Here is a 26,773-nt window from a genome sequence, read left to right on the forward strand (position 1 = left end):
TATAAATCTCCAGAATAAATCGCTTGATGAGAGTGGGTTTGTATAGAAGGCAACTCGAAATAAGCAGATTTGTTTTGGTTGAGAACACGCCATCGTCTTCCAAATGTTTGTTATGAGGAATATTCGCAGTATTGATCAAAAGTTTCTGCCAACTCCATAATCCGTTTTATAAATTTTAAAATACTACACTTCAAAAAATAGCTTGAGCACAAAGACCAAGATGGATAAGTCACATTGCCATAATACCACGACAAAGACTTGTGACAATGGTGCTGGAAAGAATAGAAAAAGAGAAAAAAAGATGTTACTAAAAAAACAAATGTCTACAAGAATTCAAACGGGATACAGAGGAAGTAGGCATTATGGAGTAGAGAGTAGAGAAAAAGAGACGAAAGTGAGAATGAGTTCATAGATTAAATCGTGCTAGAAATCTGCTGTAAGGCATGAGCTGTAATGCAAGATGTATGGTTAGAATCCTAATCCTTTCAGTCAGATTGTCTTTTGTTCAACAAACACCGTTAGTTGTATACTTAGTTTATATTCCAAGGTAACTTCTACAGACAACTTGAAGATAATCTCAAGAGATTCCCGCTCTTTTCCATCAATTGCACGAACCCATTCGAAAGTAGCGCACTAACCGTCTTCTATCTCGGACGAAGCTGTTGGTTTAAATGTATTGATGACTATTTCATAATTTTTACTCTAAGAAACTTTCTCCATACGGTTTCTTCCACTCAATATATCACTAACTCACTCACACCAAACGTTTTTTAGTGCCCAGTCCCATCATCGACAGGCTTAATTTAATTTTATCGTTGATCTATTTTTTGAAAAAAATATTGATTTAAAAAGTTACAGCAAATCCCAAATTATTAGGAGCATCCAAACCTTTCTTTAAACTGATTTGGAAACTTATAATGTATATCGCAATAGTTTGGGCACGGAATTTAGAGATTGTAATTATGCAATATCAAAATGGTTTGTAAACAAACAATTATTTATTATTCTTGAAATTAGTCTTGTGGTCTTAGAAGCTGGAAATAAGAAAAAAAGGATTTATAATTTGGATGGACAGATCCGTAATATTTCACGTAAAAGCATTTACCGTGCAAGATGTGAAGAAGTCTGCCTCTCCCAAAAAGTAGAAAACCAAGAATTTTTACGTGAGAAAAAGCAAAAAACAAATTCAGGACTTCCGTAAGGAAATTAGAGCGAGATTATCACACTTGAAACAGTCACCGAGTTATGGGAATTAGCAAAATAGTTAAAAATACCCTAAAAGACGTGTCCTGAATATATCCCAAGCCAATTAGCACGGATACCAAGGAGCTGTCGTCAACTAAAGCGAAAACATTTTGCAAACAAGAGAATCGTTGTTATGGATGATAAAAAGTATAAAAACGCAAACTTCGCAGATAAAGTGGTGGTCTGATGTGCAATTTTGAGATATCCAGATCTTATGTGGTTCGAGTAAGGAGGGAAACTGTAAATTTTGGAAGGTATATCAACAATTATCTCATTAAATTAGTTGATTTTGTACTTAAATATCATGTTGGAGACAAGAAAACCTTCTTTACCTACCTCGGGTCCAGTTCACGGGCTCCACAGTTAGTTACTAAACCGTTAATTAAGGTAAATAAGAAGAGTTCCATTGAATATGTCACAAAAATATATGGTTCAATATTTTGTGCAGAAACTATTGGGGTATACGTGTTTGAAAGTGTTTAGAATCTTCGAACCCCTCGGTATTCGCCCAATGGAAACTCTCTCACCTAATCAAATTTGATAAAATTATAGATGGAAACCATGGAGTATATCAAATCAATATATCAAATATCAGATTCCAAGCAAATCAATTAATTTCCTCAGTGCAATTGGCTTTTATTTTATTTTTATTTTAATCAAGATTTGAAGTTATCACTGCATTCATTTTTTCTCCAAGGAGTATGCAGATTGAGGTCTTGGGATCAACTAAAAAGGAGTGATTCGTTGCGTGGAGTAGATAGGTCGAGACCTAGAAATCGGATCAATTCTTATGAATAAATAACCACCCTAACATCCTCTCTTGACTATGATTCAAAGTGTGTATGACCGCGGAAACCTTTTCCAATATATATAAGATTAATTTTAGATACCTTTTTTTTCCATTAAATTTTATTATAGCACTCAAGACATCTTAGGTCCTAAGAAGGAGCTCATTTGATCGTTTTGAAAAGTGCGCTCCTTGTGGGCCTTTACCACTTTATTTTAAATCTTCGATGGTGCTAAGCACATTTTTAAAGTCTTGTTTAGGATTTGATCAGGGGAATGTGGAGTCATTTGGGGCCCCCCAAGATCGGAGGCCTGTGGCCCCTTCCGCCCTTTGTTACTCCGCCACTGGCAACAGCCAGTATTGATTACAAATTTAACACGTACAGTTTTTTATATACATCGGAGTAAAAGTCAGAAAATTCCCACACCATTTCTCTGTTAAATCTGAATTACGTTTAAATCTACAGTGGGCGAGGATACTAATAGGAAAAAAAGATCGCCATTGTTCATGCGAACGCCATTACGTAACATTTGACATTTTCTATGGAGCTTTGTTACGGTAGAACCCACACCCAAAGAGAAATAGATCATGTAATTGAATGAATAATTTAAAAATAGATGAACAAACTAGACGTACTGCTTGTGATGAATGACTATTATAAATTACCACAACAAAATTCAATTTACAAACATTACAACATCGAATATGTCATGCGAATACGGAAAAATCCATTTACAACTTAATAATAATTCTTTATATTATACAACCTCGAGTGCCCCTAGGCCCGATTTAAAAATTGCGATTTATAGATCGACTTTTTTTATATTAATTCGTCAATTTTGTGTCTAAAAAATTGCTTTAAGCTAAGGTAAATGATTTCAAGCATTGAGCAAAGTATAAGACATTTTCGTGAATTTTCTACTAATTGAAGAAGTTGAGGAGAAAGTTTGAGAAATAATTTTGGTTCTGTTATAAAATAAATTTTTTTATTTGAAGAGTTGACCGATACGATAATGATTAACGGACACATGAAAATCTCCAAGCTCTAATGCTTGAGCACTAGCCAATTTGTATGGATGTAACACTTGTTCTTTTATAACTTCCCATACAGTAGAATGGTCCACTCTTAAAGCAAGTGCGACCTACAGTTCGAGTACGTCTTTCAAAATATTATTTAATATTTCCTCTTCCAGATTCACAGTCCTTGTTGTACATTGCTTTCCAGCATTATTTCCTTTGAATTAAAAAGCTTCCGGTTTCTTTCAGCCTTCTTTAAATACTTGGATGATATGGAATTAGACGATTGCGAAATCTTTATTGATATAAACGAGCTGCCATTCTATCATTTTTTCGAGCTTTCCCGTAAATCATTAACATATCTGTTAACTCAATTAATGTAAAAACTAATTTAAAATTCTATTATTCAATCTACCAAGATCGTGTCAAATACATAAAGTGTCAAAAGTGTCAAAAATATGATACTTGCCTATTAGTTATAATTTAGAAATATTGAGTAGTATTTAATTACCTGCAGACTTTTGTTTAGAGGCAAATTACTACAACACCGTCCACTTTAGCTCAATAAAAGGTTATTAGTTTTTTAACCAAACATAATCAGTCAATTTAAAACAAAATTAAAGGAAAAATTTGTTTCAGTAGCGTAAAAAATAGAGGGGATGACAACTAACTTTGACAGCGCGCCACTGATTAAATTTTTCCAAAGTTTGTTTATGTTAAAATATCACTTTATTAATGAGCATATTGGTCACGAAATTTGAAAAAAAAAAATTAAATTCGTTCTTGATTTATGGCAAATTTCTTATTTAAAATTTTGAGTACCCTATATCTCAGCAACTGGGCCGCGTAAGGGTTCGTATTCCTGTATCAAAATGAATCATTTATTGAGATCTCTCTGTGGTAGACCGTTGTTGGTCGAATATTAAAACACCCTGTATAAATAATTTCAAAAATTAGCATAATTCTTATTTTTATCATACTTTACATTTACCTTCGTTGTCTGAAGAAAGACAGCGCAAATGCGAATGTTTGTTCTATATAGAACACGATCCTTAAGACTACATCGAAATTCATGTCTTTTAGATCCACGAAATTTATAAATAGTCCTGAATATAACTCACAAATCGTGGCAATTTCAATATGTTTATGAAGGTATTAATTTTTCCATTTTAATATCCACAGTTAATTGAAGCTTCCTTTAAGTACTTTCATATTTACTCCTTTCCAGAGTTGGAATTTACAATTTGTTTATATGAATCATTAATCTGTCGGCCATCATGTAAGCTGACACAGGCTAAATGAGCATACACCAGGTATAAACTTTATCACGGTCCAAGAAAGAAAGCAGCTCCTAGTTAATATATGAGATGCAATAGAATAGACCCTTAAATCTATACCTGACCCTAACAAGGTCAGATTATGTATATGTAAGCAAAAATGATAGTTAAAAGTAATCATTTAAAATTAGTAAAGCGAAGTCAGGAAAATACTTTTCATTGAATAAAAATTAAGCTTTGATAAGCATCGTTAAAAGTACAATTTGGAAAAATGTCAATAATTAGATAGCTCGTAAAAATACACGAAAAAACACTCGTGTACCAAAGTGCATTGATTTTTTGTAAGAAGATCTCTGTGCGGTAGAGCGTTGACGGTCGAATATAGAAACACCCTGTATGTTTCGAAGTACACTAGATCTAATAAGTTTTCACTGGGTTACTACCACTATACCGAGTTACAAAATGACATTTACATTTGTTCCGATAACCGAAAGGCTAGAGTCCAACAATTTCTTGTTAACTACTTCTCACATTGCGAGAATAATCAAGGCGTCGGTCCTTGTGTCCTTCAGACAGCAACCAGGGGGTCCAAAGAGCGTAGTAGCTCTAGAAAATATATCTGACAACATTGCTGGTACAATTCAATTGAAATCCCTAAAACTTCAAGTACACAAAATGCTGTTCATAAAAAATTGATTTTTTTTATAAATCAGAGATTCATCTTCATTACAACCCGATTTTCATCCTTTCTATACAGTCAATTCAAGGTTGTTTCAGTCTAGCAAACAAAACAAATTAGCCGTATCGATTTTTATGGGAAAAAAGACAATCACCTGTAATTAAAAACTGATCTGATCAGAGGTGAAATACAAAATATTGTTATATAACATTTCTTTCATTTGAAATTTAACAAATACTGCTAATAATATTAAGTGCCTTAATCCTTAGTACTTACCAGTTAAGATTCATAAAGACGCAGTGAATGAAATACGTACTATGGCTATGGTGTGGTTAACTAGAAAGTAATTGCGTTTCTCGAGATTCTGCAAACAGAACCATATTTGTGGGATCCGAAACTCCAAAGCTCCAAGAATCGTGGAACGCTAAGCGATGCTTGGCGACGAATAATGGAATTATTACCTTCTAAAACAACTATTGAAGGAATGAAAGTTAAAAGTTATCGCAATAATTATCGCGCTAAAGGGTATTGACGTTAGCCGCTAGTGTGGCTCCAGTTGGTAACTTTGAGAAACTCCCAAGACAACGACGAAGAAAATTCAATTGATGGTATGTGGGTATTGTCTGCATGTACGAGACAATTTTGACACAAAGACAGGATGACTCCTTGATGTCATCAAATAACTGTATCTATCTACTCATCTACAAAACCCACTAAGGAGGATAAAAATTACGTTGTAGAGTCCAATTTTCCGCTTCTATATATAAAAAATTAGCTTGCATATTACGTGAAAGAAAAACTAAGAATTACTGACCTTATACGATGCTTTCCAATGCTGAAAAATAGACAGTCCGCACTCCGATTTCAAAAGAAGATATACATTTAGCTCGAGGACATAGTATGTGGCCGCCTAGTACTAAAATTAACACTGCCAAATTACCTTTGAAACAAACCTAAGGCCTCTAGATCCAAGTACTTCGTCTAACAATCAACATATTAAATTGAACAATGTGGAGAAAGAATCTGACTTCTCTACGAGGTTAAACCTGTCAAAATAGGTTTTGACAGAAGGGCTTTAGCTCATTGTATGTCTCAGGAGATAGAAGATCTGATATAATTATAGAAAACGATGTCAAGAAGGCATTGTACGTATGTATCCGATGACTCCAGCTATCGCGAGATTCGGATGCGGCAAGTGGACGCTTTGTGTTTGCTGAAGGACCTCACCATCTTGAAAGCTCTTAGGATAATCTTCGCTTCGTATCAAACCTATCCTAGCGACTTAGATTACTAGCTTAAATTGTACGGGGGCTGGTAATTACGACGAAGATATGGCAACCATGATTTGATTATGTCAAATCTAACATCGCCATCATGAAGTTTAATATTTTTAATGGTGAACGTACTGAGAATGAGTGCTGTTTGAGTTGTTTACGAATACTTGAAACATTCATCTTGGTCAAAAAATGGAACAGGAGTGTGCCGATCAACTAGCTTCGATTGCTTGGTGATGAAGCACCCTCACAAGCCAATCTTGGGCGCACAGGATGAATTTCGTGAACGTCGTCCACAATCGGCTGTTGTGCCAGAAGAAAAATCGACTCTATGCGTAAACTGATATGCAAAATCATCATGTGACATCATGTGACATGATTGTATGTATCTTTCAAGACGAGCTAAATCGAACAAAATTTCTGCTAGAAGCACGTCTGAGCAAATGGTCGCTTGGTTTTTCGGGATAACTGGACATGTAACCACCGTTCCATTAGAGCAACGTAGAACGGTCAATTCTGAATAGTACTTACACCAGCAATTGTATGCCAGAAGTATTCGAAAAAAATTAGCACAAGAATTATTCGCTACCAAGGCAACGCGACCTCTCACACGTCAGTTCTTGTTTGGCAACCAATGATTTTTCCTTATTTATCCAGATCAAAATTGAATTACAACTGAAGAAGCTTTTGATGCTTTCAAATCACATGTTTTGGAAGTACCTAAATCGGAATGGAAAAAATTCTTAGACAATTGGTGCAAACGCATACAAAAGTGTATTTATTTCAATTAAGAATTTTTAGAAACAATAAAACCATATTCAATTACAAATATTTGTTTTCATTTGTCTCCCCCACAACTTAAGTAGCAACCCTTGTATGATCGCTTCCACAACGCCTATGGTATTGGTTCAGCTAACTTGAAAAAGATCTGTTCGCCTTCTGGTTTTCTTTTCAACTGAGAAACTTCTACAATCTAAATAATTAATTTCTACCTCTTTTGCACTAATATTAGTTTCCAAGGAACTAAACTATAACGTATTATGCCTTTTTGAGTCGCATCTCTGATTTGCTATTTCTTTCAACTAGATATTTACTCAAAATAAACCGTAGAACTCATTGCAGGAACATTTTTAAAATATTCCAAATATTGACTTTTCGTTCCTTATTAATATTTGACTACTACACTACTCAGAAGTATTTAAAGCCTTAATACTGTACATTGCGAAAAATGTGCAAAATCATTTGCCAATTGAGATCAAATTTATATAATCTTTTTCCGCATATGTCAAAAATTTGAAAGCATATTTACTGGAAAGTGCCTTCTACTCAATTAGTTTTGTTTGGACAGTGTATATACGTAATTTATATTACAAACAAAATTTAGTTTAAAAGGTAAAATCGTTATTTATTGTGTTTTTCGTGTGATTTTCCAAATTAAGATTTTATTTTCTAAGTGTGTTTATTTTGTAGTTATTTACAAGCTTTTGCTCACAAATTACAAACAATTTTCTGACAATAAAGCATTTTCCTTCTTCTTCTTTTTCGTAAAACTAAACGTTTTGCCAAAAATTACTATTTTTGTAACCTAATTATTAGAAAACTCGAGATCAATTGAGACTTTCCAGGATATCATAGGGAGTATCCTTTACGTGGTAATGAATTTTCAGCTTGTTTTGAATTTTTGCGATGTATATTTTGACTGAAAAGAACATTTCCCACCCATGAACTTTGAAATTAAAAACAGTATAATCGTAAGATTTCTACAATTTACTTTCATACATTGGAGAAAAAATCAAGTTCTCAATTTGCATAGGGTTCATAATGAAGTGAAAGCTTTTTGCATCTTATCTATTATTATATTGGGAAATTAAAATATTACCTACTTATCATAGTTTCGTTAGACAGGTTGTAATTTAACGATATTTTTGATTTGCGTGAAGATTTATCACTAGTCAGAGACGGCATAGTTTTGCTTTGGATATTTCAAAATTTTATGTATTTCAGAGTAAACCATTTTTCGATTGGAATTTCTTACCAGCCTTCGTTTGATAATTATTCAATAATCTACATTATTAAGATTGCAAAAGATCAAACAAATGATAATCATAAGAGAATAGCCTCTAGTTAATATGTGATATGTTATACAGGGTGTCCCACGACGAGTTAAAACTAGCAAAATACTCATAGTAAAATCATGAAAAAGGAAGTCGACTGTAACTTTGTTGTTTTAAATAGAACTTCCTGTATATTAATACATTTTTGAAATCTACGTAAAATTTTAGTATACTTTTGTCTAAGAACTTTTTTCGAAAAATGCATATTTTTTGACTTATTAATGTTTTCGTAAAAAATTTGAGGGTTCAAACCCTTATAAATTATTTTATTACGAGGATACCCTTAAAGATATGAAAATGGTTTCCGTTCGGTTACTTTTAGCAAGGTCAGAGGTATTTGAGTCTATGTTGAAAAATTTTATATTTTATACAGTGTGTGTATAAAAAGTGTCAAAATTTAACTTAAATATTTGGAACATTTGTTTCTTTATAGATATACAATATATCTTAGTCCGTTTCTGTAATAAAAGATGTTTATATTGGATTTATTTTAATGAATGCACTTTGTATATTTATGAATTTTTAGTTGTATGCAACTAATAATTACGCACGAATACATCCAGATTCAGGTTAATATCGGAATGTATGTTATTATACAATTAACGTTTTTCCTTTTATACCAGAATTTTGATAGTGTTTATTACCAAAAGAAACATTTTGATTATCAATATTTCTTCATTAGGAAATTACACAATATTTTTAGATAAATAACTGTGATGTCGCCAACGCGAAATTGCGAAAAAAACTTTAGTTTATTCAACACAGAAAGTAGATACTAACATAAATTAATAACGAAAAATTTCCATAAAGAATAAAATCTTTTGTAATCTATCTAATATTTAAGAAAATTCTTCATTTATATTAAAATATCTAGTTATTTCAATAAAAAGAAATAGAATAATCATGTGATATCTTCTTGTATTGTCTATTTTATGAGAGAGTAATAAACTTATGAAGCATTTGTAATCCATTGGTGTATATATCGATTTTTAAATAACGCCACTTTCATAAATAATAGTTTTAACACGTTGACTGCCATGTCAATTTCCACAATTCCATTTAATCGCTTTAAATCATTAAAAATAATTTGAATAAAAAGTCATCACTGAAAGGTGTAGAAAATGTAGGATTTCAAAAAACTTCTATTTCTTAGTTGAATTATGCAAAAAAAAACTCTTCAGTGGAGGTGAATTATGAGTTATTTTGTAGTTGGCAGTCAACGTGTTAATATAAAAACTCAACAGTATAAGTAGAGCTACTTTATACAATTCCAAAAAGATTAGCTGTTGCAACCAATATTCACAATGAGTGATTCGATCACTTAATCAGCAATTTTTCCACATTTTCAGTTTTGAGGCCTCCCATTTTTCACAACCTTTTAAAACAACTGTTAAATATCATTCATTTTGGATCAAATATTTTTTCGTTAATTCTTGATTCTAGGCCTCTTCTGTTTTAAATTTAGTTTTTTAATAATTTTTTGAAGAAAGATAAAATTTGAGGGTTCTTTAAGTATACATCAATATTTCAGCAAAAGGAAGTTATAAGGTGGGGGGGGGGTGGTTCAAAAGTTGTCTGGAAAATGATTATTTGACTAGTTTTCCTTCCCTACTCGCAAATACCTTCTGCATTTTTCTTACATTGGAAAATAAAATAAAGACATACGGTTAGTTTTAAGGTTAGGTTAGGTTATTTACCTTAAAATTAACTTTTTCACCATACATTCGTAAAGTATAAGTAACACACGATTTATTTTTTACATTTTTCAACCTAAAAAAACTATGTGAAGATGACGTTTTGGCGACCAAGAGCGGTTTCTTATTGGGAACGTGGCAATAAAACACAAAAGTGGACTAACTTTAATATATTTTCTGAGCTTTCGAATACTTATGCACGAGTATTAATCGTCTGGGACTGAAATTATGGTCAAATACAATATAAGAAATATGTATAAAAATAATAAAATTTCTACTTACAATAAATAATTAAGATTGTCGGTGGTTTTAAACCGTATTAATTCTTGTAAAAATTTTAAATTCATAAGTTTCAATAATCAATATTCAAATTGACGTTGATAGAAATTTTCATTAATTGAAATATTAATTCTGGTTACTATGGGTATTTTTATTCATTTTTAATTGGTTAGATTATGAGTGACGCTGAATTTTTATAGGTTAGATAAGGATAAGTTGTAGTAAATGATGTTCAATATTGATTAATCAATTCATAGATAACATTAAATTTCAATAGGCTAGTTCGTTATGAATGTACCTGAATATTTATTGGTTAGAATATCAATATATACAACATATTGAAACTTCAAGGTGATCAGAAGTGAGGAAGTTGAACTGCATAATTATAATTTTTTCTTAACAGTTCACCCTTCATATGTGCTCATACCAGTTCAAACAAGTTTAGTTCGAAAAGAAGTAGTGGCGATCTAACCACCATCAAATTGGGGAACCTAATATTCTTTGAATTAAGGCAATTCTGCAAATATTTTATCAACAACTTGGTTGAAGACCCTCCTTAAAGACCATCAGCATTCTTGGCTTCATAGGAGTGCGCTACAATTCGTGAGATAAGGATGTGTTAACTCGGGACGGGGATATTCCAGGTAAACGAAAAGGTAATCCGTACATAATACAACTCGTAATGAACACACTGTTTACACCAACGTTCACAATTACACTTTCGGACGCGCGTTTCGATAACCAAGTTATCGTCTTCAAAGACTGAATTGTTTGTAAACAATTTACAGTTCACTAGCAGAAGTGCAGAATTGTTTATCGAAACTTTTAAATCATTAAACATGTTTTAGAAACGATTAAAAAAATTGATTTCAATATTTACGCGTTTAGTGTCAAATTACTTAGAAAATAGGAAGTATAATAAGTTGCTGTCGGTAATTTGATCTTCTAATACGCAAATTAAATGGAAAGTATTAATAAAGTTTTTGTGTACTTTCATAGTAATATTCTGTTATTGAAAAAAAAATTAGTAAATAGTACTAGTGTGGATTTATTAGTCACTTGAAAGTGGTTTTGAATTTCAAGTGATTAAAAAAAGTCACAAAAAAAGTGTTTTCTTATTTAGTTTAATTTATAGCTATCGATTTTTCATCTTTTTTATATAGTATACAGGGTGTAAAATAGAAAACGTAACCAATTGTCATAAAGCTCCAACATTATATTTGAGAACGATTAAAGCGTCTTATATAATTATAAAAGAACCGGAGTCATTTATACGAGGATTTTGGACAAGAAATTATTTATTTTTCAACGTCATTTCCTTTTAGGTCTATATACTTTTCACAGTGATGCTCAATAAGTTACACTTTTGATAGTAAGAATCGTCAAGCTCCTCAAAATAGCCATCAACTGCCGACATCATTTCTTCATTGTTGGAAAAATTCTGGGAACGCATAATACTCGCTGTTGATAGTTTTTCTTTTTGAAGGTAGTTAATGGAAATTATCTCACGCGTATTCCAAAAAGCCGACACCATGACCTTGCCCGCAGATGGAATTGTCTATGCCTTCTTTGGAGCCAGTTCTCTCTTTTCAGTCCATTGTTTTAATTGTTCTTTGGTTTTAACTGTGAAGTGATGGACTCGTGGTTATAAAACAGCCCAAAAATTCGGCTTCATTTTTGTGGAACATTGCCAAAAACATCTTCACGACACTGTTTCTGTTCCATTGTGAACAAACACGGTACACATCTTGCGCACAGCTTTCTCGTGTCCAAATTTCCAGTTAATACTACATCTGATAGCTCGTGCATTTCCAGTCGACGATCAACTAGTACCGCTTTTTGAATTATCTTCAACATTTCTGGAGTCGTCACCTCATTTGGTCGTACGACCTCGTTTAAACTCTTTTTCCCAATATTTTATTGTTGATGACGAAGGTCAAGTCTCACCCGGAGTAGAATCTAGTTCAGCTTTTATAACGTTTACAAATCATTGAAAACGTTCACCATCAATAGCCGCCAAACACATACTAAACAACTTGCCGTCTTCAAACTTGAAACATATGCTGTTTAGATTGTGTCCTTTCTAGTACAATGATATTTGTCAAGCAACTACTGCCATCTCTAGGTCAAGCCATCCTCGTATAACGAAGACTAGTGTGTACTCTTTGACGAGTTCTTGACGCGATGATCCATAATCAAAATTAAAACAAAATTTAATGTTCTATAAGTTTTATAATAACCATGTTTTCTGTATAATAAGTTTTTTAAGGGATATTACCAGTAAATCGCAGAAATGCCCCTTTTGAGGTCCAGTGAGGGGGAACATCTAGAATAGTTATATTGGAATAGAAATTAACAATAGAGATGGGAAAACTGAAAACAATTAACAACTGAAAAAAAAACGAAACTATTTGGATTGGAAAATTTTGAAAGATATAATTCCTTACAACTGAACTGCTACTTCTTTTAAATGGCATACCTTTCGCCATTCGTCGTGAAATGATCTTACATGTTGGTAGTCTAGAACATTATTCCATAAATGTTCGGCATTTTTTGTATCAAACATACCCTGATAGATGGATAGGATGTCTAAGTTTATTTTTTGTCCACTCAAATCTTCAGACTTAACTTGTTTAAATTTTTATGTGCGCGGACCAAGAAAAGAATTTTTTTAAACGAATAGACCCACGACAAGAGATTATATGATTAAAAGAAATATTTCAACGGCAGACATTGAAAACGCTGTCCTCTCCACGAGTCAGCGACTGATTTCATGTATAGAAAATGATAAACGACATTTTGAACACCCAAGTCATCACTAATTACCCAGTTATCTGACTTGTTAAATGTTAGATTAGTAGTTTATTACATGGTTAATTTTCATTGCTAGTAATATGAAGAAATCACTCACGTCAAAATAATGAGAGCATTGAGTTGAAATTCTGCAGAAATATTTATGAATGTTGGATGTATGTCGAAAATGATCAGGACTCTGCTAGGTCTCGAGTATTGGAAATATGTCGCTTCAAAATTGCTCGAATATTGATGAAAACCATATACATGTTTAAAAAATCATACACGTCGAAATAATAGGAGCATTGAGCATTGGGCATTGAGCTAAAATTCGAGAGCAGTGCTTATGGAAGTTAGATGTATGTAGAATATTAATTTAGTTAATTTCTAAAAGACCTTTTTTGCTTATTTGTTTAGAGAAATTACAATGTATAACATACACGAAACAACGCCCTCTAGTATCCACGTTGTTAATTGAATTGTTTAGAATATATATATTTTGTTTTGTGGAACAAAATCTCTTTCAAATAATATATACTTAAGCTTTTGAAGCCGATCGTCGTTATTATAATATACAGGGTATCCCATAACGAGTTAAAACTATCTGTATATGGCAAAATACTTATAGTAAAATCATGAAAATTTCTACGTTTTTGTTTTTGACTGTAACTTTCTTATTTCAACCCTGTATATTATTACATTTTTGAAATCCACGTAGAATTTTATTATACTTTTGTCTGAAAACTTTATTCAAGAAACGCATACTTTTTGAGTTATTAATTGAAAAGATAAAGAAAAATACCTGCACTAAAAATTTACAGAAAACATTTAATATCTGGATAACGGTTAGGTTTAGGTATCGGAAAGTATACATAAATTTGCCTTATTTTTTACCCCTGAATGCATTAAAATAGAAAAAACCGGGCGGTTCTATTTAAAAAAATGAAGAAATTTGATATTTATGATGTTAAAACACTTTTTACAGACTGAAAATTCAAACTCAAAAAGTATGCATTTGTCGAAAAATGTTTTTAAACAAAAGTGTATTAAAATTTTACGTAGATTTCAAAGATGTATTAATATACAGGATGTTCTATTTGAAATAACAAAGTTACAGTCGACTTCCGTTTTCATGTTTTTACTAGTTTTAACTGTATACTGATACCCTGTATAAAATCTCACTTATTAACTAGAGGCTAGTCTCTTATGATTATAGTTTATTTGCTCTTTGGCAATGTGACTGAAAATTCATCTTAACAATGTAGATTATTGAATAATTATCAAACGAAGGTTAGTGATAAATTCTAATTAAAAAATGGTTTACTTCGATAACACATAAAATTTTTAAATATCCGGCCATCTTTGATAATATTTTAGTTAAAAAGATCGTATCCGAAAACCCAAACATTTTCATGATTTTACTATAAGTATTTTGCCATATACACATATTTTTAACTCGTCGTGGGACACCTTGTATAGTTGCTCAACCGGCACTAGTTGTAATACGATTTCAACTAACAAGCAAATTTTGATTGAATATCACAAATCCTAGATCCTAAACAAGTCCTACCTCAATTCCTCAAAGATGTGTAACTTTACTTTAAGCAATCGGACAGAATAAAAATAAAAATCGATTTATTCCATGAGTAAATTGATGGCAAAATAATTAATTTGTTCCATAATTTACCGGTACAAAAAAGAACGGAACCCATCAATTTCATATTATAAAATCTCATCATGCAACGCTAAAAACTACGAAATTATTTTCAGCTCTTGCTAAAAAAAATTAGAAATTTTCATAGTGTTTAGTGAAAAAAAAAATAACATACAAGATACGGCGTTCATCGTAGTTAACAATGTTGGTTTTCTGTAAATCGCATCAAGCACTTGACGTGTGATTGCCACTACTTGACAGATCAGTCAAACGTCGGACGTTGATTAATATTTGAACGCTGCAGGATGTTTTTATTCATACGCTTGTTTATATATAACGAACGCTTGGCATTTATGAACTAGGTTCATATTTAACATGCTATAAAGACGTTCGAAGCGAGAAAATTCATCAATTTGATTAAGATTGATGTGTTTATAATTTTTTTATTCAATTTAAAATGTAAATGTTTTTATAAATCCTCAATTTGTTGCCACTCAAATTAATTTATTCGCTACTAATCTAACAAATTCAAAACTAGTATTTATATATAAAAAAAGTAATGCCAATTTAAGGTAATCATTTCAAAAGTCATGAAACTTTCCACAATAAATCCTTTATACAGAGTGTTCCGGGTTGCAAAAAAATTTTAAGTGAGTAGATCACGTGAAAATAATAATGTGTCATAAAAAAAATTCTCACACAACCCCTCGTTTCTGAGTTATAGGCATTTAAAGCTGCAATATCAGAACATATATTTGAGTATATTTTCTAAATTATACATTCGAACATTATGAATTTTTGATGGATGATTACGTATGTCCATATGGTGTCTTTGACAAAATAAATAATTCTACACTACTATCTGATAGACAGGGACGGCTTATGGTATCTTACTAGTTTTCATTTTTTTTATTCCCATGTTTTTTTTCATAAATTCGCCGTAAAAACGAAAATTTAAAAAAAAATTCATCGATATCGGATGATTTTTTGATTTTCAGGAGCCAATAAACGACGGGACCGCGAAAGTATAAAATTACCGACGTAGATTCTACAAAGTTGGAGAACAGAAAACGAATCATTCTCCACTGTGACTCAAGAATGTCGATTTGACGTTTCTTATACATCTTTGAAAAACTCCTTATTTTTTAAGTCACTCTCAAATTGTTAGATTAGTGGAATATACACTGATAATAATTTTTTTTTACTAATTTTATCTTGTATCCTTGACGGCGGCCTTACATATGTGACGTATATTTGGTGAAGGTACTTAACCGGGTAGGAGGTATTCCCCTATATACTAATCTGCCGTCCTTCAGTAAATCTCCGCTTGGGCACCCATACTATAAGAGTTTCACAAATTTTCAGCTAACCAAAGACACAAACTTTCCAATAAAGTGTTTATTGATGCTACAATTGGTTTAGCTGAAAATTTAGATCCATGAATTTTTGGTAAACAAAATAATTTGCAAGAAAAACGTTATAATTTGTTGGTTTCTTTGTTAATTTAACCTCCGATTAGTTTATTAGTTTCTTTTGATATTCCTACTGCTAGCAGAGCCGTATGAAGAATCACGAAGATTCACCAACAATGACGAAAAAGCAAAATCCTATCAAGAAAGATGTACGCAGTTTTCATTCGTAAAACAAGATTATCCAAATCTATTAAGCTTGAAGATAAACGTGCAGTTACAGCAAACTCGTATACCACAAGATGTTTAGTAAGAATCAATATTCGCATAATAATATGAATCTGTCGTAAAATTTGTAACAGTCACTGTGCATCCACCCTATTCGCCTCATTTGACAATGTGTGATTTTTAGTTTTCTTTTTTTCTTTTACCTAAAAAAACATTTACGTGGTCGAAGATTCACGATGGAAATTTTTTTAAAAGCAATCAGTTTAAGCTTTCTAAGTTATGGAAACTTTTTTTTTCTTCCTTTCAAATATATAACGCGCCCTCGTATCATTATTTGTTTATTAAAAAGAAAGAAAGAAAAACTAACTTCAGATTGGTGCAACGTATCACAAAAAAATATCTTCTAAAATGTTAACGAAACAACACTGTTAATTTCTTACGGTTTCCAACAATAAATTCGAGTACCTGTTTGTCGACTTCAATATCGATACAAAGTACGTTTGCCTTTTCCAAGTTCAAGGTGATTCTAGAGATTTCGTAATGAACTTCTAAATTCTTGATATTTTATAATCCATAAACAAAGAGAAGGTGCACAGTTAAATGAAGAACAGCGATTGTTGTACAAATAGATAATGTTACTAATTTAGTTGAGTGATAGCTAACAAACATTGTAATAATGAAAGTAGATATGAAAGAGAAAAGATGCAGAATTTAACTTTCAGATGCTACTAATATATAATACGTTTACCAGATATGATAATTCCACGAATAAATACTCCTCTTTCAAAGGAACAGAAGTTTTTTAACAAATCAACTAACCTTTATCAAAACATATTCGATTTTTGTAGTAAAAACTATAAACAAGTTAGAAAAACAAAAAATGTTTTTCATATAGAATCTGTTGAGAATCTAAAGAAAATATTTCGAAAGTTTCATGGGAAATTTGTGATTCAATAAGCAAATAAAGATGGCGACAAAGTTGGTATGTAGAGAACTGAACTTATCCACCTCTTTATGCCCTTATTGAGTTGCATCTTCGATATGCCCTTTCCTTCTGGAGTACGTGGACTCAATTTGAGCGAATCTTCAAACTACAAAAGAGAGCTATTGGATATTCACTTGGACTAAGCAGCAGGGCTCACTGCAGGGACTTCTTTGAAAGGTAAAAAATTCTGACCCTTCCTTCCTTATTTCTCTTTGCCTAATTCGTAAGTACGCTTCTCCAATCTCAGAAAGGTCCTTGCACGGCTATACCGACCTACTCTATATTCAGAATTAGTTAAGGGCTCAATATTTTACAAACCAAAAAAAATGCACAATCATTTTTTCCCGCATTCCGCAATAATTTTATGGAACTAAGATACCATTTTTTTAATGATGAAAATTTTTCAAAGTTAATTTTTAATATTGTACACTCGATTACAATCAGTGATTTTAGGTATGTTTTTGTTCATAGAACTTTAATGATTACTTAACAAAAAAAGGTACAAATGATTATATGTGAGAAAAAATAAATTTTAAGAGAAATTGTTATTATTTTTAATTGTAAAAACACAAAAGAACATTTTTGTACACATTTTTTGTTCAATTTGTTCATTTTTTGTGTAGATTATGACAAAAAAAATATAACAACTTCATTTGATTATTTGGAAAAAAGTTATACGTGAATGAGTTAATTTTCATTAACATTTAAAGCCGTCAAACCAATATAAGTTTTCATTTTTTTATTTCCATCATTTTTTTCTTAAATCCACCGTAGAAACGAAAATTTAAAAAAAATTAATCGAAATCTGATGATTTTTCGATTTTCTAGAGGGGACCGCGAAAATATAAAATTACTTCTACGTTTTAAGCCAGTAGACAACTTTTGGTTGCTACTTATAGCTAGTTAAAACTAAAAGATAGCTACGAGGGTTGCTTCTTAAGTGTTAAATATGGCAACACTGATGTGAAAGTACACATGAAGCAACATCTCGCGTCAACGTGTTATGCTTATTTTCCGAGTTTAATTGTGGTTGTACTTTGCTACAGGATGAATTTCATGAAGGTAGTCCAAAATTGACTGTTGTACCAGAAAACATCGATCCTGGGCGTAAACTGATAACTGAGATTGAGGCATACTTGAGCATTAGTTCCACTCGCAAATATTCAATATGTTCATGATGGATACCGCATAATTTGACAATAGCTCAAAAAAATATAAGCGAAATCTAACAAATGTCGACTAAAAGGTACACCAGCATTTGTTTGCCAGAATTGTTCGAAAAAATCGATGACCAAATGATTTCTTCTAATAGCCACAGATCAAAAATAAATTGAGACGTTTTTCTACACCTGAAGAAACGGTAAATGCGTTCAAATCACAAATTTCGGAGGTACTTCAATCGGAAGGAAAAAATGCTTCCATAATTGGTTCAAACGCATGCAAAAGTTCTTAAAGGAGATAGAGTTGGAAAACAATTAAGTCATATGCAATTATAAATATTTGTTTATCTCAAAACTTAATTAGCAACCCTCGTATCTTACAATTTAACTAAATGATGAAAATTATCCTGTTGACGATAAACTTAACTTCCAATACTCAGTATAAGGATTTATTTCACAGATAAACTCATTCATAAGAATCATATCTTCAATAAATTTCACTCATACAGCATAAAAGAACTAGTGGGGTATGACATACCCCACGATTCTAACGATGAACGAATTTATCACCACACTAACGGCCGTTCAATTTAAAGATCTTTGTATCTAGTTATTTACCGGCTCAGTGACTACGCTATTGAGTTTGTCAACAACATCTATTATAGCTTATAATCAGCTTTGTAAAAATATTAAACATTGTGCATATTCAAGTATTTGACTAACGATTATAATTTATTTTTATAACGAGTAATTTCTGCTTTACTTAAATAAACATTTATTCTCATTTTGATAGATAAATATATTTAATTAACAACGTAGTAATTATATCAAGAATATATATTTGTATAGATTAATATATCCGTTATCTATTATCGTGTTTGTGTGAAGTGATTCAAATTTCGAGGACTACAAATTAAATTTTTTGCTTCATTTTCTCAGTTCATTCGTCCTTTATTATTTGTTTCATATAATCAGCAGCGACTAAATTGAGGAATCCATTTTTTAAACTAAATTAGGTTCACCTATTTTAGCTTTACATTTGGTTATTGATGTAATTAATTCAAATAATGATAACAATCTTTAAGGAAAAAACACTGTTGATCGGAACCCAAAATAGAGAATAACCTAATTAAAAATCACGATGATATTTTGAGAATTGAGATCTGTGAACAAGATCAGAATAATTTCAGATAAACCTGAAAATAAACCTTAAAATTTTAGAATCTTACTTTAAAAAAATTCAATTGGAAATGATTACCAGTAAAACTGGAAAAATTATTTATAAAAATGAATAGATTTGTAGTTGTTCTCGTCGAATTCCTCAGCTGATTAGATGCCATTCTTAATTGAATTCCGAAGCATACCTTAGTACAATTTCTGAACATAATTAAGTTAATTCACTGTTTTTCTTCTTCCTATATTGTAAACAATTGCTGAAGGAGTCGTTAAATTAGACGAGCGCAGTGAGGAAAGACATTGTCGTGGATCTCACGGCTGTAGAGGGTTCGTTTGAGTATTTCTATGCATTCATTGTTGTGATTGTCATAGTTAATCCATGTCTCATTACCTGTCACAATGGATTCCAAAAAATCTTCTTCATCAGTATTGTAATTGTCAAGAAATTCCAAAGCTGCACTCATTCGAGTTTTATGGTTAGTCAGTCAACTTCCTTGGAAATTTTCTGTATCGCAACTGTTCAGTTACGAAATAGTACAAGGCTGTTCTTGAAACTTTCGAAAATTGCCTCGATAACTTACTTACTTGATAAATTCACTGAACAATGTCGTCTGCAGCGAAGACGCTCTTGATATTTTAGCTTTTTTTGGTCGCTCCGACAACCCAAAATTCAAAATTATAAGGATTTCAGCTTTTTCAAGTTTCTACAAAAATCATTGATTTGAGATGAGAGTACTAACAAAGTCCCCTTAATTTAAAGCGTATAATCCAATGGAAAAGAGACAAATAGGGGTTGCCATTTGAAAAATTAAGTTTTTAGATAGCAAAATTCGGCACCATTTTCTGAACACCCTGTATAAATTTTTGTCAAGGTTTTCACAGATTTTGGAAACTGTAAGTGTCTTTTGTCCAAATTCCAAAAATTTTAAACCTGACTCACTTAAACTTAGAAATATAATTTTTTTAGTGGAGGGCTGCACGTGTAAAAAAATTTCGAAAATGTGAAATAATTAAAAAATGGTGCCTTTTATAAAGTTATGTTTAAATTTCAAGTAGATTCCAAAAATTTAATAAAAACTATAGCATTCCGTTTAAAATAACGAAGTTTGGATCCACTTCTGGCATAACCGGAAGTTCCAGAGAACTGGAATTATTTTAGCTACAACGAGCATTTCAGAAAACCCATGCAAGCAAATTTTCAGTACACTAGTCGCAGTACTTTCCCATGTACATATCGATTCAGCTCGTCGTAAAGGACCCTGTACACTACGACGGTTCGATACGGAATCCTGTAAAATTAAATGATGTTTAAGTTCATTTGAAATTTTGCTTAATAAATCAAATATTGAAAAAGTTATGTTCAATACTACTTGGGGTACGAACCGTGTAACTAGCGTCCTCTATGAGAATAAGACATAAAAACAAATTCATTGGATGTATCAGCTTCTCAAACATATATAACATATTTCAGCACGAAAATCGATATAATCAACTATAATTAGAAAAAAACGACAAATCCTTCACAACATTGTTTTTTTTTTGGAAACAAAGCAAAACATGTAAAATACTCTTCCACGAACCGCCACTGGTTAATATCTCATTCCACAGCAATATCCCAATGGTTATAAATCATCTTGTATATTATAAAAATTACAGAAAATCCTAATGATGGGTATAACACAATTATTCACTTAATTAATGTTAATTCGGAAAAAATTATCATAAAAAAATGATTATTCCACGCATAATAGTTAGAAGTTTTACTTTCTTACGGTTTATATAGTTCAAAGGAACGAAAGTAAATGTCGGTGCGTTCTTAGTACGAGTACTACTTCATATCCCATTCTAAACAGTACTTTCGTAGGGTATCCCTACTCCATTTTACGTTAGAATTGTAGAATCATCAATCTTTCCTATCTATCGAATAAATCCTCCACCGCATATCTGCTTTTGTTTATCTCTACCTGTCTACAGTCGCGCCGTGGTACTGTCGACAACAGTACTGTCAGAGTACCGTAGGAATTACGACTTGTTGGTGATGGTATTGTGAATTAGATCGACGTGTATGAATGTGTATGCAAAAAAATATATCAAATTAATTGGTACCTGGAATTAGGTTCTTGTTTGTTAATAATAATGATAGATTAGTGTTGAGTTGGAAGTCTATTTTTTACGTGCCGATGTTTTTGACTTTTACATTATGAGTGCGGAATCTGAAAATACCAATACTTTGAATTCAATGGATTTCTGGGATTATACCATAGAGCTGGAGTGCTTGCAAGGAAATCAAGGTTGGATTATTTAACGTTCTAACTAATTATATTTCTATTAAACTCGTATTATTCATATTTTTCAAAACATTTTAGTAGCTCGGAATATATTCTTATCGTTAATAAAGTTTATAATTTATTTTGTGATAATTTTAAAATTATGTACATATTTACACTTGTATTTAATTTTCCATTAAAAAATACAGCACTGGGAAAGTAATTTTATTTAGTGGTGGGTTCAGGCTTATATGAAAATGCAAGGATGAGGCATTGGCTAAAATTTCATATACTGAATAACTTTTTTGGATAATTACAGTAATTTCTCGAAAATTTGGTAACTTTTTATATAATTTTCAAACTTCTAGTAATTTTTTAACCACTAAGTAACTTTCTGATAATTTCTGGGAAATTGAAAAATATATGCATATTTTAATAACTTCCCGGTAAATAGAACTAATTTTTAAAAAATTGGATAACGGCCCCACGTTCTTTTTTGGGAAATTTGGTCAATTTATTAAGAGTTCCATGTTTTTTTGCTCATTCAATTAGTTTTTGTATTAGTCTTGATTTTGAGCTCTTTTCCAAAATGAATTTATATTTCAATTTTATGGAAAATTTTAACATTCTGCATCTTTCAAGGAAACATGGATTATATTTTGGTAACGTTTTAATATATTTTTTAAATGTTAAAAAATGCTAATCAATAATTTTTAAATTTCATAGTTTTCTGAAAAATTTTTGAAAGCTGAATGATTTTTCTGAAGAAAGCGATTAATACTTTGAAATATCGATTACTTTCTCAATGATTTTTTAAACTTTTATCAATTTCTTAGAAATCTTGAATATCTATTTTTTAGAATTCTGTGACTTATTTTTTGAAAATTAAGGTTGAATAAAATTTTCTAAAAATTTAATATCTCTCTTTGGTTACATTCTTTCCATGAAATTCTGATTATATTTTGGAAATTCGATAGTATTTCTAACTATTTTTTCTTCATTTCAAAAAATACTCAAAAATTAGAAAATTCCTAAACTGCCGAATAAATTTCTGTTCTTTTTTCTGCAAAAATCGATTATTATTTCAAATTTCCAATCACGTTCCCAATGGTTTTTGGAACAAAGAACAATTTCTCAAAAATTCACTAGAGTTTTCGATAAATTTTGGAAATATATGCAAAATTTATCAAAAATTTGTTAATGATCTAGTTCTCTCTCAAACATTTGAGCAATTTGTCAAAATTTGATAACGTCATCATTCATTTTTCAAACTTTATCTCAAATTGGGCTTGTTATGAAGATTTCTCGGAAATTTTAGTTGATTTTCTCTACTCTCTTGTTATCACAGTGTGAATCTTTTTGAGGCTTTGCTATAATTTTTCGAAAATCTTTAGTTCACTGCATCCTCCATGAAATTCAGTATATTTTTAGATTATTTTGAAGTTTTTCGAAAATTTAGTAGCATTTTCCATCTCTCTATGAAATTCGCGTTATATTTTGGAAACATCTTAGTATTTTTTTTCCAATTTTAAGAATTGCTACAAAAATTTCTAAATTCTATAGTTTTCTGAAAAATTTAGGGTATTTTGAAAAACTGGATAATTTAAAAAAAAGTGATTAATACTTTGAAATATCACTTTCTCAATGATTTTTGAAACTTTTAGCAATTTATTTAAACTTTTGAATAATTCAAAAAGTTTTTTGAAAAAAAAGTAAATAATCTCTGTATATTTTTGGTAAACTCAAGAGATTTTGGAAAGCTGAATGATTTCTTGTTTGTTTTTTCTGAACACACCGAAGAATATTTTGGATTTTCTCATTGGTTTTTGAGCATTTTCCCGCAAATTTATTTAGATCCTCAATGACATTCTGAATCTTTTTTGGAAATAGGTAATAGGAGAGCCTCCTCCATACTTCTAGGACAGAGTTTTATAATGGATATATCATAACATTTTTAATCTTTTTTTTAAAAATTTTTGCAAATTCTGGAAAATGAATGTATATAACTTTTTGCATCGTTTTTGGCAATTTGAATTATTTTTCAAAAATTTTGTAACATTCGGCAACTTTTTGGAAAATTCAAGTTATATTTCGGAAGTTTAACGATTTGTTAATACTCATTCATTTTAGAAACTAAAATTATGTAACGTTTTGCAAATATGTATGTTTTTCTAAAAGTTTGTGAAATTCTAAATACTTTTTGAAAACTGACGAGAGTTTTCGTAGCTTTCTGTACCTTTCTGGGAAATTAAGATTATATTTTGAAAATTTTGTAGCATTTCTAATCTTTTTTTGTAAATTTTTGTTAAATTCTCAAAAATGAATTTTTATTTGGGTGATTAAGGATTTTCTGGCATTGTTTAAGAAAATTGAGTGGAATGTCCAAGCTTCGTTGGCATTTTACATCTATATTTCTATAAAATCTGAATCTTCCTTGCAAATCTGAAAATTTTTCGAATTATAATAAAATTAGGTGAGTTTTTCTAAACTTTGGTAATATTCTGAACCTTTCTAAAAAGTATGACCAATTTTGACGTTAACGATACATTTTGAAAATGTTTTTTTTTGGTCATTCAATAATGTCTATCTAACCTTATTGTCTGCACATTTTTTGTGGAAACTTTTTGAAATTTGACTATTTTTTGCGTCCTTATGGAAATTTCGAAAAATATTTCCAAAATTTTGTAATATTCTGGAAGTTTTTTTGTAATTTGGTATCGCTTCAAATATTTCCTTGAATCTGCAAACAATCTTTCTCAAATTTGGTAATGCTCCGGTAATCTGAGGAATTTCTTCATTATCGTGGTACTTTATCAAAAATTAATGTTTAACTGATTAATTTGATGAATCTTTCTGAAAGTTTTGTCTTTTTTTAAAAATTTTCTCTGAGGATTGAAGCAATTTGTCTGTGGCTATGCATCTATTAACATTTTTTGAACATTAGAATAATATTCGCGAGAAATTTCCGGAATGTCTATTTTCTAGAAATTAAGGAAATTTCTCGAATATTGACATCAATTGACAAGGTTTTGTATGTTTTTTAATGATTTGAGCAGTTTTAATTTGCTATCTTTCTACATGGTTTCTTGCATTACCAGCAAAATTTTCTAAAATTTCTCTGGAATTTTTTCAATAACTTTATGGTTTAGCATTTTCTCAAAAATAACAATAATTTCCAAAAAACTGTTAACCTCAGGATCCTTTTTCCGGAAATTTTCAATTAATTGTCAACTTTCTTCTATCTTTCTGTAGAATTTGGTATGTTGCTCTAGTTTGGTATTGTTTTGTATGTTTTTTTAACGATTCGAAAAGTTTCTCTGTATTTTCAATAAATTTTTCTGAAATTTAGTAAAGCTCTGGTGTAAATTTAACTAATTTCTCGAACATTGTGTAACCTTAAGGAAAATTTGATTCATCCGTTGATTGATGAATTTCAAGTTTCAACCTAACCTAACCAAAAATTTAGGATGTTTTGAAAATTCTTCCTGGAAAATCTAGCAATTCTTAGGAAGCTGTGTATTTAAAATTGTTATTATTATGATACTTTCCTCGAAAATTGGACCATTTTTGTTAAATTTTTGACGTTGTCGATTTCACACAATATTGTTAATTTCTTAAAATTTGCTTTTCAATCTTTTCGGCAGTTGTTTCAGTTGTTCGAAAAAATTTCAGTTGATTATCAAATAGAATCAGTTTTTATGATAATACGAGTAGTTTTACTATCAATAAGTATAATTTCGCAAATATGTTCATGAGATTGAAGAAAATAATAGAAAATGTATCTGTCCATGTGAAACTAAATCAATCATTTCAAACTCTTTGAAGTCAGTTTCTGCAGCTAAAACTTATGTTAATATCAGAGTTTAAGAATATATTAACGATTTATGCTATTGACTCATTATTATATTCATAATTTATCAAAGAAAGTGTTATTAAATTTAAATTTATATCAATCTAAATAGCATATATGCCGCTTTTTGTACTCAATTTCTCTTTTTAAAAATCATAAGACAAGTTATTTATTTACAGAAAATCATTATCAAATCGAATCAATTTATTTAAAAATTTTCTATAGAAATAAGTTATATAATTAAAAATTATTTAAATTATTTTGGGCACTTTCAGACTCTTATGACATAAAAATTTATCACCGTTTTTTATAAATCATAGATCAAAATATAGTACAGTGAACCAAGCAAATCATCTCGCAATTTTAAAGACCTACATGGATTAGTTTGAAATTTTGATAGAAACTCAAAAATGATGCAAATAACAAACCTGCCAATGTATGCTTTTACCTCAGGAGTGAATACCACCCTTACTTGTAGGTGGAAATTAAAAATTTCAAAATAACATAAAGAATCGATGGAGAATTAATTTTTATGAAGAAAATGTGAAATGAAATTTTTTATTTAACTAAATAATTTCTGAGTTATTCGCGATTGAAAATTAAAATAAATTATGTTTTTTCACATTTTTTCACGAAAAATTCGAAAATCACGTATTTTCTCGAAAAAATTATTGTTATCAAAATTAAAGCTTATAAAAAACAAAGAAATTAGTCAGCTTAAATTAAATTTTTTAAATACTATTCAGCAACTTATGAGTCATTGAAAGCCAATTTTTTCTTTTTGGTAAATTTATGCAGAGGTTTCAGCTCAAATAACGGAAAAGCGATCAATTTTTCATAAAAAATTGTGATGAACATTTTTAAAGTACTTTTTCAGACCTTTAA

The 26,773-nt window shown here is 30.6% G+C and overlaps 1 protein-coding gene across 3 annotated transcripts in view; it reads left to right on the forward strand.

Moving 5' to 3' along the window:
- LOC130895705 (cerebellar degeneration-related protein 2) overlaps nt 1-26,773 on the forward strand; it is a 171,589-nt gene that overhangs the window by 74,627 nt on the left and 70,189 nt on the right. Inside the window, exon 1 of one of the 3 annotated variants that reach the window (XM_057803178.1) lies at nt 21,731-22,062. The exons of the other annotated variants lie outside the window; for them this stretch is intronic. Within the exon in view, the coding sequence (XP_057659161.1) occupies nt 21,972-22,062 (91 nt within the window). The 5' untranslated portion in view covers nt 21,731-21,971. Of the gene's footprint in view, nt 1-21,730; nt 22,063-26,773 lie in introns of those variants that run through there. 3 annotated transcript variants of the gene reach the window in all.

This window comes from Diorhabda carinulata, chromosome 6 (assembly GCF_026250575.1).
Source record: "Diorhabda carinulata isolate Delta chromosome 6, icDioCari1.1, whole genome shotgun sequence".
NCBI lineage: Eukaryota > Metazoa > Arthropoda > Insecta > Coleoptera > Chrysomelidae > Diorhabda > Diorhabda carinulata.